This window comes from Uloborus diversus, chromosome 6, assembly GCF_026930045.1.
Source record: "Uloborus diversus isolate 005 chromosome 6, Udiv.v.3.1, whole genome shotgun sequence".
Lineage (NCBI taxonomy): Eukaryota > Metazoa > Arthropoda > Arachnida > Araneae > Uloboridae > Uloborus > Uloborus diversus.
The window spans coordinates 89,928,071-89,948,667 of NC_072736.1; the positions used below are offsets into that span (position 1 = coordinate 89,928,071).

At 31.1% G+C, this 20,597-nt stretch overlaps 1 protein-coding gene across 1 annotated transcript in view; it reads right to left on the bottom strand.

Moving 5' to 3' along the window:
• Nucleotides 1-5,191: 5,191 nt before the first annotated feature.
• Nucleotides 5,192-20,597, bottom strand: part of LOC129224648 (C-myc promoter-binding protein-like) — a 72,575-nt gene continuing 57,169 nt past the window's right edge. Inside the window, exons 25-32 of the mRNA XM_054859131.1 lie at nt 20,378-20,429; nt 20,060-20,269; nt 18,022-18,384; nt 17,279-17,362; nt 17,073-17,196; nt 15,663-15,720; nt 12,876-13,045; nt 5,192-10,782 (exon numbers count right to left, since the gene is read on the bottom strand). Coding sequence (XP_054715106.1) covers nt 10,637-10,782; nt 12,876-13,045; nt 15,663-15,720; nt 17,073-17,196; nt 17,279-17,362; nt 18,022-18,384; nt 20,060-20,269; nt 20,378-20,429 — 1,207 coding nt within the window. The 3' untranslated portion in view covers nt 5,192-10,636. The remainder of the gene's footprint in view (nt 10,783-12,875; nt 13,046-15,662; nt 15,721-17,072; nt 17,197-17,278; nt 17,363-18,021; nt 18,385-20,059; nt 20,270-20,377; nt 20,430-20,597) is intronic.

Sequence of the window (20,597 nt, forward strand, 5' to 3'; positions counted from 1 at the left end):
CTGTGGATTAAGAGCAGTAAATTGTGTTAATTTTTATTCACAACACCTCCTAAAAATATATACACGTGAAATTCTTCATAAAATACCTTTCAGGAGACTTTAAAATGACGTTTTAGACTTTCATTGAGACTTAACTAATAGAACATTGAAGTGAAGCATATTTTAGGTTTTTTGATACTCGGTTTATAAGTCCGATATTGCGTGAAAAAATGCTCTGATAATTAGAAATAATTTTTTCACTAAAATTTTCTATTAACAGTACAGAGATTAAATGTTAAGAAAATAATAAAGGAATTTCTTTAAAAAATCAAGGGCACCAAAGTAGATCTTTCATAAAAGGATAAAAAATGTAAATTAAATTTTGGTGAATCTTTATTGTTGAATTAGTGAACAAACTAATTAAGCCTAGTTTGATAAGGTAATTGTTATTATTATTTCAGCATTTTATGATTCTCTACCATGTAATTTCATGATTGTCTGTTACAATCATGAGGCAGAATTTCTAAAAAATTGCAAATGCTGAACTTGCATATTAATAAAGAAGACCAAAGAGAGGAATATAGACTACAAAATAAATAAATAATAACAATAATACAGTAGAAAACCATTATAATGCACACCTTGGAACCAGAGCTCATAGGCGGATTTACGGGGGTGCCAGGGGGTGCACCGCACCCCCAAAATTTTGGTTAGATTTTCAAAAAAAAAAAAAAAAAAGATTTAGTATATTTCACCCAGAAGAGCAGTTGGGGGAAAAAAATTCATAGCTGCTATACTAGTAAATTTACTTGAATCCAGTGTATCACCACACTTCACTAGTGCAAGAAAAACATAACTGTGTTTTCATATTAAGAATTAAAGTAATTTTATCCATTTGGGAAAAAAACCTAATAAATAATTTCATGCAAATAAAGAAACTTCTCAAACAATTTATTCTTCAGTGTTGTGTTATTTTATACTAGAATAATTGCCTATTCTGTAATTGGGTATTAATTCGTATATCAATACCAATTCTTCTATTTTGAAACAACTACGGCTAATAAAGTCCAAAAAAAAAAAACATGACTGTTGCAACAATATTTATCAAATGAAATCTATTCCGAAATCAACTAAAAACCAACATTTTTAAGGTAAATTTTCAAAAATGTTCGAAGGAGGACTCTTGGACATTTTGCTGCAGTCAGGGCCCGATTAAGACATCGAGGGGCCCTAGGTCAAATACATTTTGGGGGCCCCCTGTATTTAAACTTCATAACTTTAGCCATTTGCTGAAACAATTTTAGCCATTTGAGGGACCTAGGCCACGGCCTAGTTGGCCTGTTCAGTAATCAAGCTCTGCCTGCCATGCTGCATCCAGGGGGAGGGGGCACAAGACCGGTGACCCTCCCCACAAAATGCTGAAATGATGTTTTTAAAAAAATATTCTTTATTATTGAATGGAAGAAAAGATCTTATTTTGGGAAAACGCAGTTACTTGAAGAAAAAAAAAAGAATGTTGGGGAAAAAATCTTAAAACGAATTGTGTGCTCTCCCCCCTTTCCTCGCACAATCCTCTTTCTTTCATATCTCCTCCCTTTTTTTTCCTTTTTTTTTTAAATTTCGTTTTCATTTTTTCTATTTCGTTTTCATTTTTTCCAGTTGTCCTCAAAATTTTTCTTCCCTGAAGCCTCTCTGCAGCCAAAGTTAATACAGAGCATCTCAAATTTCGTTTGTTGGGCTTCACTTTCGCAAAATTTCCAAGAAAGATCCTCTAATCACCTAAAAGCATTGAAAATTATTTAAAATTGCCTATTGCCTTTTTGGAGCTTCAGTTTTGAAAAACTGCAGTGTCCCTAACGTTACCAAATATGGTCTTACACATGTGTTTAAGATTTTAATTTTGGAAAATATTCGAACAATGGCCTCCGACCCCCTTTCTCTAATATTATCAAAAGATTGTTAATATTTTGGTTTTGAAAACTACTATTTCGTAATATTTAGTGGGAGAATCCTTTTTTTAATACCATGGAGTATTGCATAAGAACTTCATTTTTAGGACTTCAATTTCGAAAATTTTCCAGGGGAGAGCTCCAGAACACCTCGTCCGGTAACAGCATCAAAACTTGTTCACCATAGTGTTTTTGGAACTTCAATTATGAAAAATTAAAGAGGTAGTTTGTGGGGGGAGGGGGGACGTATTTCTATCTGTTTTTCAAAAAATCGATTGGAGACAATCCATAAGTATCATTCCTAACCCAAACTATAAATATGGACTATAATCACATTTATAAGATTTAAATTTCTACAAAAAGCCTTGGAGCCCCACGTACCTTTCTTGCCCCTAAAATATCACCAAGAACTGTAAAACTGCGTTTTACAAACTACTATTGCAATTTTTTTCTGGGGCGTGAATGCCCTTCCAAACCAGAAGCTGGATTCACCCATTGCTTCCAACAACATCGACTTTCGTTGAAGATTTTGTGCAGTTTGAAATGCTAAGAATTGCCAATCCCCTAATATTACTAAATATGGTTTGCATCGCGTTTTTTAGACTTAAAAGTGCGTTCCGACCTAAAATTTCTTTCTGATTTCGCCACTGCCTTGTTATTCCGGGAATACCCCCCCCCCCTCCAGATCCCGTTATTGTTGCACCCCCAAAACTTTCGGCCTAAATCCGCCTATGCCAGAGCTTTTGCATTAAACAGGTTTTTGCGTTATATAGATCATTTCACTAATTTTGAAACAAATATTCAGAATATATCTATATATTAGCACTTCAGAATGAGTTTTATCTGCAATGAGTATTAAAGCACCAATATTACAATTAGTTATTCACAAATAAATATGTTTCACAATCAAAACCCTGCACTTCTGCTAGTTTCATGGTTTGCATAACAGCTGCATTTTCAAGAGCCATCTGGTATTTTCTGTTTACTATAAGTACTAAATTATACTATTTTCAATTTAAAAGCTTTGAAATAAGATAGAAGCATGAAAAACTTTCAAAATTTAATTTGCCTAACAATTTTTATTTTTGCAAAGCAAAACAGGGGGATTTTTTAAAAATTCAAAACTTATTGTTTACTTCTGAAAAGTAGTGCAGTTTATAGAGAATTGCGTTATAACGGTCTTTTACTGTAGTAAAGGATTAAAAAGTAACAAGGATGCAGAAAAGGATTTATGCCAAAAAAATTGAAATATGCTACAGATTTTAAGTTGAATGCTAAATAAAATAGTCATTTTCAATAAATTTGAACTTTTGCATATTGTATCAAATATTCTAGCTTTAAAACAAGTTTTATCATTCACACAAAGTCAAGCATCATTTGCACTATAAATTCAACAAAAAATACTTATATATATATATATATATATATATATATATATATATATATATATATATATATATATATATATAACAGCCAGTCTACTGATAAAGTAACACTCTGGACATCATCAACAATGAATCTCTCGCCATAGCATGATAATTTGATATTTTTTGGTAATGTTTGACATCCCAGAAAATGCCTAATTTTGATAAGTCTGAACTGGATCCAGTCACTAAACCATTTTACTGGCGAGATTCATTTTAGGAGAATGAAGAAACGAAAAAGTGGTCAACAATGTACGCTATCTACTGGAGTTTAGGGTTAATCCACTGGAGTTAGGGTTACAATTTCAACTATAAAAGTATCACGGAACAGGCAATTGCTTCGTTCAAAGTAATAGCAATTTTCACCCATCATACCTTGGCGGGCAATTTTCTAGTGCAATGTTAATCATAATTAAGGTAAGAAATTTATTTCTTGCTGGAATAGTAAAAAAATAATAATTAATAAACAAATAAAATGTAATCACCCAAGGTAACTGATTCGCAATTTCTTTTTTTAAGTGCTATGTTTTAAGACCATTACTGAACCTATTAGACAAAAAAAAAAGATGTATTAAACAAATATTGGTTGGTCTTTCTAAGATGCATGAACTACTTTCTACGTCTACTTTTAGTTTAACTTTTAACTAGAAAAATCAATTTTTAGGTAATTTCTGAATTATATACATATAGAACCTTATTCCGCATTGAGCCATTATCATTTGATTGAATAAAAAAATTGAATTATGTATCAGTGTTGAAAGCATGCTAGTCCCAACGCTTGCATGCATCCAAACCAAACTTTTTTTTCTGATCTCCTGCAAAGTAGTAAGAGTGTGACTTACATTAGTCTGGCTTTGAGGTACAGAAATGCAAAAAATATTTTTTTAAAGAGGAGGAAATTCAAGAAATTTAATAATTTTTTTAAGATGCCAATTTTTTTTTATTAAAATAATTATACAGTCGAACCCATCTCAAAAAACTGCATGTCTTAAATTTTTTTCAATTTCCCAGCAATCTCAATTAGTTTCTCATGCTTTTATGCCTGCTTTTCTTGAATACTTCATACGTAAAAACTTCTATTTCTGGAAGTTCAAAATTTGCTGCTACAGTAATTTGAAGTGCAACCTTGTTTTCTTTTCAGTTTAACCCTCAGACGGTCCGAGGTCATGAGTAAAATGTGTGAAATTCTTCCCCATGAATTTTTTTTTTTTGGGGGGGGGGAGGGGGGGGGGTAACATACCATGTAAATCACGTGCCTTACCTCCTATCAATGCCTTTTTATTGTGTGCCTTGGACCATTTGACAACGGACATTTAGCCTCAGAAAAATAAGTGTAAAATGCTTTTGAAACATGGTTGGTAGGGAGTGATCAGACGTTCAAAACCAACAGAGTTACAGAACAAAAAGTAGGCAGCAGCCAGCCCTAAAACAAGAAATAATGGAGGATAATACCAACCCAGCCTCAGTCGGGGAGAGGGGGAGGGGAGGGACAGAGTGAAAGCAAGGTGCAAACACTGTCTGGCCCACAAATGGAGGGAGAGATGAAACGTGTCACTTCAAGTTGACAAACTGGACATGTAGTGAGTGGCATAGCTAGGGAGGGGCAGAGGGGGCATTCCGCACCTGGCGGCATTTTTCGCGGGGCAGCAAATTGATCCTTTTGATATGGAAAAAACAAACATCTTTTTCAAATAAGAAAATTATGGTTTTAATCTGTTACTGCAAGCAAAAAGAAAATATTCGAACAGTACGACTTTAGTGTCACTACCACATTAAAATTACTTTTATACAAAACTTTCTGCTTTCTTTCAAACACTTTCAAATATCTTTCTTGATAAATTTCTTGTTTTTTTCTGAGGGGCGGCAGTGGACAGTCATGGGACCAATGTTTTTTTAGACTCTAGAAGTTAGCTCCAGGAGGAAGAAATCAATGAAGCTTTCGGATTGTTGTTATAAGAAAGAGTTAACACTGGATTTTAAGAGAGTTTCTTGAACACCTACACTAGTGAAACAAAGGCTTTTTTTTAATTCTTTTATTTTCAGGAAAATCGTGATGAGAGTAAGAAAGGGAGGGAAAGGTGAAAAATATTGTTCATGAAATAAATTATTCCTCATCACAGGGGTGGCTTTATATGTTGCAGAGTTTACTTTTATTTCTCATTCATTACAAAAGTTCTCTATTTCAAAAGAAGTAACAGGTATTTCTGTTTTCAAGCTTTTGAGAGTAGAAAATCTATCCGACAATGTTAGATCACATGTTAGTCTAATCCTTATGGGAGGTAAGCAAATTCCTTTTTTTGACATTTGGTTTGGTCTCTCAACTTGGAAAAACATAGACTAAAATTGTTTTTTAGCTTATTCAGTTTCAAATAATTTGGGTTGGGAACCTCTCCTACCACCAGTCTAATGCGTGAAAGATAGCTTCAAAATGTTTTTTGGAGGGAGAGCTCTCGAATTTTTTTATCTCTTTTCCTGAAAACACAAAAAATAGCTTAGAAATAGGGTTTTAGACCTCAATGTTTAAAAATTCCTGGGTAGAACCCCGAACCCTGTCTTTTTCTCTAACATAGGAAACACAGCCAAAAAGTACATATTTAGGACTTTAAATTCTAAAAATTTTCCTGTAGAAAACGCCTACCCTCTTTTCTAAAGTCTCAACATATAGCCTAAAATTACTTTTATAAAACTTTGATACTTATACAAGGTGTATAAGTTAACTGCGTAAAATAAACCAGCGTAAAATGAGGGTCTGTTTTTTTTTCAGTTCACTGAACACATATATTGCTTAAACAACTCAGTCACTAGATTTAAATGCAAAAATCAAAACCTCCATATCTCAAAACCTGTCCCTAATTTTTTTTTCTGAACCCTCGACATTCGAGATAGACAGTTTAAAATCTTGTTTCTTTTTTTTTTTTTTTTAATTTTTAAGTTAGTTATTTTTAGCATACACTCATCTGGTCAGTAAAACTATAAAAAGAACTTGCATGTACACAAAGATATAAATATTAATCTCTGAAATTACATAAACAAATAGGGAAAAGTGAATTAGGAAAGCTGATGTATATTCCAAATCAAGCTTCTGCAACAAGTGTCATTAGATGGCAGTAGTTATTTAGATTGGCATATTTCTGTGGTACAATGCGTTGGATTATAAAGTTTGTATAAGATAAAATATGCCTTAACGCTTTTGCAAGTTGCAGTTGGATTGCAAAGACATTTCACTCTCTAAGACCTCTATATCATTCAAGACCAGACTGAATTTTATTTCTTGATTTTAAGCATTCTTAATTCAGATTGCCAATAAAATTCCATTAACTAGCTTCATTACTGGGGAGTGGATACAAAGGGAGAGTCATGTCCCCCCCAAACCAAACCGTTGACAATATTATCCATCCATATTGTGTTTAAACACTTTAGAAATAAAATGTAAATGATTTCAATTATCTTTTCATGCATTAATTATTTTTAACAAGTAAACCTTTGAAATTTACTTATTTTCATTGATTATGAACCTAATTTGTAACATTTATGACATACTAAGTGCCTAATTCCTGGCCAGTTTGGTACTTTTTATTGACTTCCAAGCAATTTCAGAAATGTTTGGTACCCAAAACCATAGGTTTGTTTATGGGGAGGGGTGGGGGTCATTTTTCAGCTTGACTCCTCCCCTCTTTCAAATGGTAGTGTGTATCCTCCATATACTTCTAACACATTTCAACATAAATACATAACTTTTTTTGTTTAAATGGATAACAAACTTTAACACATAAAATGAATAAAATAAATAGCAATATCACACATATTTAAATTTTCTCAATAAAGCTTTTGTCAAGAGAAAAGCAATTTTTAGGAACTAACCTGAACAAAGTAGTCAGTGTTGCCAAATTTTTATTTATCAAAATCTGAAGTGTAATTTTAAAACTTTAAAATAATTAATCAATCAAACTAAGACAAGAATCACAAGGATATAATATTACTATGTACTGTAAAACGTCATCCAAACTAATTGAGACCATAGGTAGTTTAGACTTTCCAATTGTTCGGATTTTTTTAAATAACCTAGAAAATACCGTTTAGGGAAATTGTAAGTCATTCAATGAAATAAAGTGGTTATACAATATGTATGCACATAACATACAATACAGTATATGATGCTGTAATAGGTAATTAAATTTTTTTAAAGAAAACTCACATTGTTACTGAAAATAAAGAAAAATAAAAAATACTTACAGGTACCATATGTACCATGCAAGGAACTATTATATAGTAATTAAAGAATATTGAATACATTTCTGAAAAATACATCAATCTCAGACAAAAAAAGTTGACTAATTTCAGTAAAGGAAAAACTGACTTGACCTCATTTAAAAGGCTCGCTGATTTTCGGCTGAAAGAGCTATGAAATTCTTTTGAGTTTATTAAAACTTGATAGGACTGCGTTTGGATTTTTGAATTTCTACCGTACTCAATTTGTTTCCAATGCATCTCCAATCCAATGCAATGTCTTCCAATGCATCTGTATTATTTTTCAAATGTATGATCTATGTGTTAATCAATACAAATGAGTCAAATAATAAATTGATTATGCTAGAGAAATATTCTGCAAGGGAATCCCTTGAGTTGATCAAGAGCTTTAAAAAATAATAATTTTTGATGACAATGTTTTTGGTTATAATTATACAATGTCAGCTTAAATAAATAGAAAATGGAAAAACTAAAACATAATTACATGAAAATTTTACTCTAGTAACGAATTACTAGTGAATCAAAGCAGATTAAAGTATCTCCTCCCTCATGCTTACTTTTCTCAAATAAATATGCAACATTTCTGATTTTGTTGTATTTACTGTTTTTAAAGAATTAACAGTTATCTAGCCCATAGAAAATACTATGAAAAAAGGGGTTGCAACTGTCGTGGGAGATTGAACTTTATTTCTAAAGGGTTACTATTACAGGGATTTTACAGTAATACTAGACAAAAATTGAAATCATATTTTAAATTTCCATTCTTTATATTGCTTTCTGAAGTAACAAAGACATTTTAATTTTTTCTGGATTTTTTTTTTTTTTACATTTATGTATCATTAACTGTTTGACCACCGCATTAATGAGATAGAAATGTGAACATCTGCTTTACAGGTGGAAATGGACACATCTATTATCTTGTAGGGGTGCTAGTTTGCAGTTACAGAAGAGTCTTACTCACTAAATTAAGCAGCGTCACGTTTAAATGAATGAAACACTAGCAATCCCTTCCCCCCTCCCATTCAGAATTGTTTTATTTGGCTGCTAGCCAATGCCAATTCCATGTCAAATGTGGTCAGACAGTACTAATGTAATTATTCAAACTGCCAAATAATGTTTTTAAGAGATACCCCTCATAGCTAAAAATTTATTTTGAGGTATGCTTTGCTTGGTAGCTATATACCTTTTTTGCATCAATCATGATTTCATATCTACTACAATTAACGTTTTATGACCATATTTTTCCAATTTTTTTTGGGGGTAATACGAGCTCAACAAAGCTGCCTAACAAATGAGTAAGATTAAAATTAAAACAAACAGTAAATGAATTACGTGTGCATGTAAGTGAACCTATACACCTACACTAAAATAACTTTTTTTTTTAAAGACTTTGATGTTCGACTTGTCCATTGGGTTTAAAAGAACTTAGAATTGCTGCCTTTTTTCTTTTTTCCTTTCAATGCTTGGCACTTTTCCAATGTCACATAACCATGCAACAAAGTAAAAACGACATCACTTCAGAAAGTGCTTGAGTGCAAATAATTCAAATACATTTCTGTGTTGCAAAGGCAGTTTCATTACATTTTAATGAAAGCAGCACCTAACACATGGAGGATACTAGCATGGCATAGTAATTGTGGGTACAGTTAAGGAATTTTTAAATACAATTTCAAAAATTTAATAAATCCATTATATTTCAATGAATACTTTAAAAAACAAATTTACAATATAGATTGCAACAGAGAGCTTTTATTAGATTTTTAAATAGTTGGATTTATAACACATAATGTAAGGCTTTTGTGATTACAGTAAACTGCCGATTATCGGCGATCGGATTATCCACGGTTCGGATTATCGGCAGGTCTTATCACAATTTTTTTTCTTAAACGGCGGTAACTCATGATTATGTTTTTGTTTGTTTTTAGCTTTTACATATATTTTTTACAATCAGTGTTATTGTTTTTAGCTGTAAATTAAATGTATGTGTGAGTTTTATTCCTACTTTTTAGCTATTGTATACACCAGTATCGTTTCTTACCTATAATTTGGATTATCCATGGTTTTGCTTATCTGTGGTTACCGTTCCACCCTAATCTGCGAATAATCGGGAGTTTACTGTATATGAAGTTGAGCATGAATTGCATACTCCAAATAGAAAAAAGATACTCCGATCAGATAAAAAAAATTTTTTAAAGCAGTTTCAAATATGACCACCAACTGAAATGGTCATTGGTTTACAAAGTGGAGAGAATCACTAAACAAGTCACACCTTTATTTAAATATTTTCAGGCTTTTTTAGATTTTTTTGAATTTTAGTAAAATTCTATATAGTACTAAGATTATTCTTTGAAAAGAATTTCTAAGGGAGTTGTGACTAATGTGAAATTTAAAGATCGCTAAGACTTTCTTGTACTATTGATACTTATTGAACTTTTGATAGAAATTGGCATACAGCTGACATACGACTGGATACTCAAAAATTTGATTAACAGATATAATTTATTAAAATTATGATTTATTTCCTTTGATTTAAAATATTCTGAATCAAAATTTCAGAAAGATAAAAACAAATCATTACATAAACTTTATAACCCATGAATAACAATATAAAATGCTATACAAATTACAATTTGACATCAGCTAACATTAACAAATAACATACTTTTGCATGAAAAGTTTCCAAGCTCTCACTTATCATTTGCAATATTTATAGATAAAACTACTTGGTTGAGAATTGAAAGCAATTATTTACCTTGATTCCATTATGTTTTAAAAAAGAGAAACATGCTTCTCTTATGTTACGGAAAAAAATAAACACTTAATAAAATAAATTCTATAGATACAACATGCTCAAATAAAAACATGATAAATATACTTTGAACACTTTTAAATATTTTTCACATAAACATAAAAAGTATTTACAGCAGTCTCAATAAAGGGGAAAATGCATGAATTAACAGTCGGGAGAAACGTGAACTTTAATGATTTCAGTCTTGAAGAAAAATATAATAACTTCAATCTTGGAGCCACAAGAACTTATCTGACTTTCAACTCTAAATCTTTAAAATAGTTGCGACAAAACACGGCTCCTTCTGCAGGAGGCTTATCGTTTACATGCAGCTGTGATAATTCTTTGTTCGTTAGCTGAGCAAAAGCTTTTCTATACTCCAGATCAAAATGTACTGCAAAGAGAGAGAAAAAATTGGTAATCAACATGGTTAAAGTGAAACCCTGATTTTATGTCCCCAGTTTTTCTATACACTAATGATGTTAATTTAATCAGGATTGTAATTTTATTTTTTATGAATGCCCTGCATTTTACGTTTTTCCTGGGAAGTAAAAAAGGAAAAGAAGTGGTCTAAAAAAGGAATGTTTCATTTGTGCTTTTTTAAAGATAATCTAGGTTGCTGAAAGTTAATCTATGAAAACAAAAATTCTACTGTACTTTTGGTCCGCCAATGAAGATGAAAAAGGGCTGGAAGCAGAGCCTTCTTTCAATATTATTCAATATTACTTCTTTTAATATTTCAGTGGAGAGCTTACAAATAGCGAAAGAGTATTTTCTATTTCACAAAGACAAGAAAAAAAAAACTTGCAAAGTATTTCAACCCTCGAAGGAGCTGCATTTATTTTGAACTCAACGACTAAAAAGCAGTTTGCTATTATGGACTATTTTCAACTTAAACTCCAGGTTTCGCAACTAAATCTGTAAAATGATCCAAAATGATATCTATAATAATGTTGTTTTCATAAAACATAGATATTATGCCTTTTGAAAGAGTCATCCTAGCAAATTTTACTTTTTTCTATTTGATTTTTTATTTCTATGTATTTTTCGAATTTTATGGTTTTAACCCAGCCCAATGAGGAACGTAAAATTGGGGTTTTAGTGTTTGTAAGTTTTACAAATGTACAAAGCATAAAAATGGTCAGGATTCTCCTATGGAATAATAAAGATCGACCACAGTGATTAACTATAATGATTATTTGTCTTAACACCTAGATTCAAGCAAAAAAAAAGGGTTATTTGAAAGACCAATAAATTATAAAATTGAGTTTTTGAGGAAAGAAAATCAAAGGGCTGACACTTTTTCTCACTACTCCCCTCTAAAAATAACATAACGTAAAAGTTATTTGACAAGAATTGTTGAGATTTGTATGCAGATTTTTTTTTCTTGCAAGGTAAATAGATCCTCCCTCCCTCCCCCCATTTGGGAAATTAGCATTGAAAACTAAAGGGCATCAATTCACGTAGGGGCACATATGTGTATCAAATTTTGTTTGGTTTTATGCCATAAGTTTTGCACTAGAGAAGCCACGTTACTTGATTCTATTATATTCCAAATATTTTCATTTATGTATTAGTTTTTACAGGGACTAATTTTAGAGACATCATTCTCTTCACCCGTTGAAAATGAATGTTTAAATCTTCAATAGAATTCTCAATATTTCCTACTGAACTTTTACAAGCACTTTATAGTTAATACAATAACCCCTTGTTATGTCGCGCTTTTCGGGGGACGAAGAAAAAGAGAGATATATTTGAAAGCGGGATATAATGGAGGTCATTAAAAAAGTTAAAAGTTCAATACACACGTAAATTAGCATTTGTTCTTTTTGACATGATTTTCTAATGGTTTCGATGTAGTTCACATTTGGATGACAGGAATTGCTGCTGCTTTTCTAGCGAATTCAGAAGAATAGCTTCCTTTTGTTCATTGACAAAATAAATATGAAAGAGACCTTCTCTGAGCAATACCATATGTTTTCAGAAATGGTTTGAAACTTAAAACAACGTTTTTTTTTCTTTCTTATTTTAGGCTTTAATATTTCGGGAGACAAGAAAAGAGCGATATATCTGAATGAGGGATATAACGAGTCTTGATATAACGAGGGGCTACTGTACCATAAACTGCAGTGACTTGCTATATGCAGGGAGACTTTGCCTACTTCTGAAGAGTTCATTTGTACTATATCTGAAGCTTGACAGCTTTTTTTTTTTTTTTTCAATTAGATAGAAGATCTGTATTGAATGAAAGATTTTCACTTCAGAAATGATACAAAACATTTGAAAACTGACCCCTATATGGCAAAGTCATTCCTGTTGATGGTAGAATTATCAGCAAAAAATAAGTAACTGAAGCTATTCATAAGTTTTCTTCGAGATATATTTTTCATTGGTCGAAAAATTCATGAACAAAAAATAACAAAAGAAATAAAGTAAAAATAGTATAATCACTTAATTCCAAAATTCTGCAGTTTGTAAAATACTTACAATTATCAATATTCTCTCTACCAATCGTAACAAAGGACAGAAATAATATTTCTCTGTAAATACTGTGATGGTGTTTTCGAGGTGGGCCTTTTCTTCGCTCATTCATGAGAATAGTAATTGGTGAGCGCAAATCATTGCACTGAAGACGAGCTAAAACATGCTTCACAACACTAAAAAGAAATTATATATGCATAAGGATAACTTTTTCAATAAATTCAGTAACATATGTTTCAAACTTTCAAATCTATACTGAACAGGACACAAAAGCAATAGAAATGTCACGAATTTTGAGGAATGTCAAATAGTATGATAAACATCATAAACTCCACCTAACTATGTGATAAATTACATGATTTATATAATAAACTACAGATAAGACCTGTTTCTGAATAAATAAAAAGCTTAAATTTAAAGGTTAATAAGGTCTCATAGAACAAATTTACTAGCAAGAGCTATGAGATCAAATTTGTTAATGAAACAATTTTCTGCCAAAATATAAATTTGCAGAAAATGTCCTTCTAAAGGACATTTCAATATACAAATAGCTTATAGCTATCTTAGAACTTTGTGTGTACTTGACTTTGACAGAAAATGAAGAAAGATTTTTTTTTTTTCTGAACAGCAAGCACAGCTACCAGAATGAATTATTTGATACCACAAAACATTCTATTATTAATATGAATGATGATGAAATATTTTTCAGACTCAAATATTTTTAAGGAATTTTTCCTTAACTAATTCAATTAGTCAATTGAAACTTTGAATACAATTGAGTCCAACGTTAAATAAGGGTTATTCATATGAATATCTACAACATATAAAAATCAAGGTCTGCCGGGTGACAATTGCTTCCACATTTCAACGAAGCAATTGCCTGTTTGGTGATACAGTGAAACCTGTGTAAGTTGATCACTTGCGGTGCACTACTTTAGGGGTCAATTTAAACAGGTGGTCAACTTACAAAGGTTGATTTATATGATAAGAGCTAATTCCGTGCCTGAAAAAAGCGGTCAACTTACAAGGGTAGTCAACTTCACAGGTTTTACTGTACTTTGATAGCTGAAAATTTAACCCTAACTCTAGGGGATGAACCCTAAAATCCAGTAGATAGCATTCATTGTTGACTACTTTTTTGTTTCTTAATTCCCCTTAAATGACAGTCTTACCAGTAAAACAGTTATGTTACTGGATCCAGTTCAGCCTTGTCAAAATCAAGCATTTCACTGCATGTCAAACATTACCAAAAATCATTATCAAATTGATCATGCTATGGCACCCGTTCCATTGTTTGTGACGTCAGAAGCCTTACTCAATCAGTGAATTCGCTATTATATATATATATGAGGATAATCAGGGGTGATAATGGATTAAAATAAAATTTTCTGAAGACAGTGTGCAATTATTGGAAACTATGAGGAAGCTCATAAGTGTCATGAGGATTTTGTGCCAAGTTTTAGGACTGATGGAAGTGTAGGGCCTTCTGGCCATTGGGTACAAAGAAAGACACATTGTCACCTTTATAAACATACATTAAATAAACAGTAAATTGCATTATTAAAACAGCGCATTAAGGGCTCACATCATTTTTTAAAAAACGACCAAACTATTGATTTTTTTTTTTATTGCTTAACACATCACACCATTTCAAACATACAAGTTGAACCGAACCATTGTTTCGGTCACTCGTCTGGTCAGTGCTAATTCTATGTTAGCTACCAGTTTGTTTGGCACTCTTGGCTTCCTTAAGAGGTTTTCCACTTCCAGCTCAGTTAGTCCTATGCCGGGCTGATGAGTGCTAATAAGCACGAAACTGCAGTCCTCGGCTGGAATTGACTGAGCTGGCGGTGTATTTCATGTATTTCTGCCTTAGCCCTGGCTATAGGGTGGTAACTTATTGAATATACAAAAAATGTCATTGCTGCAGCTCAAATGTTCAAAAAAGTTGTGAGTGTTTTCAAGATATGTGTGCTCAGTAATCTAAAGCAAAACTTAAAGGTCATTTTCTCAATGATTACTTTTTATGTGTTTCAATGTAAATGAAACCAAGTTTTTTTTCTTTTTTATACTGAAAATACAGTTTGGAAGTGATACTTTTTACAGTCAGTATAACATATTTAACAAGCATCAGATAAGATTTTATAATTGACTAAAAGTTTTGGAAAACAGTACATCTTTATTAAGAAAATTTATTACAGAATTGGTATGGCTTTTAGCAAAATTGACCATAGAATATTTACCAAGAAATATATAAGCAAATGCATACACAGATTTTTGGAGTTAGTTATTGTGATCATCTAGTTAAAAACATTTTTGAAATATGTGCAAAAACTTAAAAGCCTTAAGACTTAAAACTTTTTAAAATTTTAAATGTTTTCTTTTTTTTTTTTTTCAAGAGGGCACTATTATTAATTTTTGGAAATAAATTATTAACTGTTGAGTAAGTTTACATACCAAAGTTTTAAAAAATAACTAATTTTACTTAAATTTTAGAAAATGTAACGAAGAAAAAGCCATGGCGGTATATAAAGGTATTCCTCATATGTGAGTTAAGGAATTCAAATTTTGCAATATTTAACACATAAAATGAAAATAATAATAATAATAAATTTCTTGCATAAAATCCATGCTTTGCTTTTTTTTTCCAAGTTAATTATTGCTATTATTGCTCTTATTATTATTGTCATTTTGAGCATTTTATTTCAAAACTTAATTGCATGTATTGTGCTGAAAAATAAAAATTTTATGGTAACATAGTATAATTAAGAAATCACTGAAAATCTTGTTTACTTTTTAGATGCTTTTCTTTCATCAGTCACAAGGGCAGTTACAAGAGAAGACACTTCCCCTTTAAAATTAAGAAGCATAAAATAATGTACAACTTTTTATAAAAACATTTAAGAAGACATTTTCAATGTTGAATTTGTGATCAAACTTATAATTTATTTCTTCTACCATTGATGAATGCTGTAATGCATAAGTAAAAAAAGATATTTTCATCACCTTTGTCTTTTTAATTTTAAATATGTGTTCAACAGTAAAAATGCTATGTATGCAGTGAAATTTATATTCAAAGTAAAAGGAGTGCAAAAAAAAAAAAAAAAACAACACACATACATCAAAACTTGAATGTAGCTGTTTAAAAAAAGTTTTTAGACGAGAAAAATTAAATGAGATCTATACTTAATTTCTTTCAAAAAGAAAAAAAAAACATTTAAAACTACTTTCTTAAAAGTTTTTATGCAGATACAATCATTAAAATATTTAACACAACAACTCCGAGGAGAAAAGAAAACTGCAAGCTTCACATGCATACAAATTTTCAATTTCTGTGTGCATGTACTCCCAGTAATGAAAGAATATTTAAACATATTAGGTGACCACTTTCTGGACATTGAACACACAGTAGCCTAGTTCATAACTACCTTTTGTACCTCACAAACCCCCGCTCCGGTTCTGAAAAAAAAAAAAAAAAAACTGGTTGGAAAAATTTCCCGTTTACATGTAAAAAGAGGTTGTCCATTGTACTAAAAGAAAGTGGTTTTTACCCAGCATCCTTAGCTGCTATACTCAGCATGTAGACAAACTTGTTTTACGTAATGAATTCTGGGTAAAAACTCCGCATTTACTCCAAAAGGAAGAAAAAATCCACATTTCTCTGGTAAATAAACGGAAAGCGGTGAAAAGCAGCTTGTTTGCAGGATCTCAACTGTCCATGTAAATGCGGCTAGTGATTACATTCAATGAACCCACTTTCGGTCTCTTCTAATTACGGCCCCACGCCATGTCGAATATCATTAATTTAAACCCATTTCACAACTTGTCTTCTTTGAAGAACAAAAACTTAATTTTTAACATCAGGGCTATTGCTCTTATAAAGAGTACAAAGGAGAAATTTTAAAATAAGCAACTAAAAAGAAAGCACAGAACTTTACATTAACATAAAATTAACTCTTGTTTAAAAATGTTCCTTTTTCAAGAATTATTATTATTATTTTTTTAAATAATAAAAGTTTTCCCTGCAGGCATTGCATCTATGTTTTGATATGTGCTATAAAAACAACTTATGTTTAAACAATGCTGAAAAAAGATACACTTAAGTGCAACTGCACTTATATACATAGCATTAAACAGGGCTGACTCCATCAGTTCTCTTTTGTAAAAGTACAACATATTATCGAACAAAACATGCAAACTTACCACTTTCTTGCTGAGCCCATAGCAAATAAAATGGCTGTCCCATATCTTCATGCAATTTTAGATTGTCCCAAACACAATGAATCATAATATTTCTACTATCAGCTTTTTGCCACATAGAAGGAATCTAGAAAAAGGAATACAACTTATAAGGAACTGGAAAGATTTTTTAAAGCCAACAATGAAAAATACAAATGTCTCAGCATTACCTGTTTTCCTTTGGTAACAGATTCTGCAGTTAAAATTAGACTAGGAAGATGACTTGAAGCATTAATACGCTTGAAAAACCATATCTATAAAAATATATACATAGGTTTCTTTAAAATTGGAGCAAAATTACCCAATATTAATTAAGTGCTGAATTTTATTGAAATTATTTACTGGAAAAGATAACAGAAAAATATTACTTTTGAAAAAGTAACATAAAAGGATTTTTATGTAGTGGCAATCAAAACTTTTATAAATATACATCCAGGGGCAGGTAAAGACTTACATTATAAGGGGGGTTATGCTGGAAAATATAAAGTTTTGGGTACAAAAAAATATCTGGAGTATTTTGGGTGTCGATGAAAAGCACTGAATCGGCCAAGAATAGGACAGCAAGTCGGGAAAAAGTTTTATTAATAAATTCCATCCATCTTGTATGCAATTATAAAATTATGATCACAAACAATAATAAGGAATGGATAATATTGTTGAAGTTTTAGAGGGTTCATGACCCCCATGATACTCTCCTTGTATTTTCCCCTTTATAAGTCTTAAACTTTTGGGTAATTTTTATGAATAACCTTTGCCAATGCTAAAGCATAACAAATACAAAAGTAACAACCAGCAACAGTCTCTGGGCCTGTTGCTGGTAGTCACTACTTTACTTTCTTGTGGACTAGGCTGTTTTCATGGCTATGAACATTAAATTTTAGAAAATAAAAATATGATATATGTTCCCACTTACTAAATTCCAATATATAATAGGGTGCTGGTCAACAAAGTCGGCTTTTGTCATGCAGTTATCACCTTCATGCTCTAGAACATTTTCAACTTCTTTTCTCAGAACTAATGGACTTAGATAAGGCACTGTGATTGGATCAATTTCAGTCAACGTGGCTGAAAACCTTCTAATATCACTACCAGAAGAATAAGACAACTGACTCTGTCTAGAAAACTTGGCTGGGTTAGTAGAAGACGGATTTTCATTTTCATCTAAAGAGCTAGAAACAGAAATCTGAGAATGTGAAGTTTCTTTTGTATCTTCTAAAGCGTTCTTAAGATTATTTTCTTCAACTTTAGAATTCGTACTTTTCACAGGCAATTCTTCCTAAAATTAAAATTTTAAAAATATATAAATATATATTTTCATTGAAATTAACAATGAAAAGTGCAACAGAAAATTCACTCATAGCTGCCGCAATGTAGTTTCATAGAGACGTCATTTTTTTTTGTTGTAACTTGCTGTAGCAACTCTAAAGCTTTGGGAGAAGGGGTGATAAATACAAATGCTTTTTTGACATTTTGCAATAAAGAATTTTATGTTACTCCGAACACAAAGACAATACTGAAGAAATTCCTTAGCCAACAGTGACAGGTAATAACAATTTCATTAATAGCCACTCTTGAAATAGTGGCCACTTTTTATGGCAACTCAGAGTGCTAAACCATATTTTGTTTTTGCAATTTTTTTGAAGCTAATAATCCTAAATACATTTTTCTTTAATTATTATCCCATTTGTTCAAGACATAAAACATGGACATGGATCCGTGGAGAAGCTAAAGTACAGCTACAAGAATAAAAAAACACAGAAAATCTAAACTCCAAACACACACAAAAAAAAAAAAAAAAAAAAAACACACACACAATAAATAAATAAATAAATAAATAAATAAAAAATAAAATAATAATAATAATATAATTTCTAAAATTACATAACATCAAAAACATTATACAGATTGAAAAAGTTTGTAGAGAAAAGTTCCTTCTTTGTCAACCCTATACAACTAAGAATGTGTTTGGGGGTAGTTGGATGTAAATTGCATGAGGAACAGGTGGGGAAAACTTTTTCTCCCGCGACAAACTTTATTTTTATGCTGTGTCCAGCATGCAGTCTTGCTAAAAATACATTAATAAATGTAAGCAACATTTTTTAAAAATAATTAGTTCAAAAAGGCTTTTGATTTCCATGAAAATAATTTAAAAAATTGCTTAATGCCTTTGGCACGCTTCAAGGTCAATTTATTTTTTGAGGTTCAAATTGTTTGTCCACTAATTCGTGAACAGCTGGAACAGCTCGAAAAAAGGATTTTCATTGAGTGGGATTTCAGAAAAAATTGCAGGAATCCTGCAATTCCATGGTAAACTTGATTAATTGCATAAAAATGCAAGCTTCCAGGAGTTATTTTATCGCATACTAAAAATCTGATTTATTTGAGTAAACAAGCAATACTCTGATATCAAATAAGAAAAACAGCTCATTAATCATTTGTACAATAAACCTCACAATAACAGATATTTCAAAGAATTGCAACTTAAAACAAAATTAGGAAGCTCTTGTCAAAATTTCAAACATTATACAAAATAATTTTGAACATTTAACTCCAATTGGTTTGCTGAAAGAAACTAGTATAATATCTGGTGCAGGAACAATACTTCTGAGGAAAGTAAAATAGCTTAGTTAACTATTTATAATTATGTGCTGATGTTTTAAATAAAGGAATTAATTAAATTATAATGATGCATGTAGCAAAAATAAGTAGAAACTATTGTTGGCCTTAGGAACCAGAAATGTTGCTTGAACGTACATAACATTGATTTCCGAGACTTTGAGTTTTGAAATCTATAATTGACAGGTGTCAACATTTTGGTCATTTTCCAAGAACAAAATACATTTGGTACAAATGCTTTACTTGACTGTTCCAAACAGAAATCAAAGCAAGGAAAATAGCATAAATATTTTCAACATTCATTCATTAAGCATTATATATTTTTAAATACTTACATTTTCTGGACTTTCTTCAAAAAGAATAAATGTATTATGATTTGAATCAGTACTTCTATTAATGTGAGCATCTTTGTCAGGCAGAAGTTTTGGACGGCTCAAATCAGAATCAAATGTGTAATTACGAGTACTAGAGGGGGCACTCTGAATACTCTCGGTTGACTGGGCTGGGCTTAGACAATTTTCAGAAGAGCTTTCCCACCTTAAATCCTATAAAAGTGAAGAGAAAAAATCATTAATTTTTCTCAGTATGAAGTTGCTTTAATCTGCATTCAAAAGCATAGCATATTCAACATGGATTAAAAACTTGTTGCTTACTTTCATTGTTATACTTAATAGTGGTACGAGCTTTGCTTTACAAAAGGTGCACCTAAAATAAATAGAAATATGACAAATTATTTATTTTTGGATAAAAACTCCTGATAACAAAAAAAAAAAAAAAATACAGGCACAAAGAAAGTATCCTAAATCTTTAAAAGATAGAGAAAAAAAAACTGAATGAAAAACTTAAAAAAAAAAATAGAAAACACACATCAAT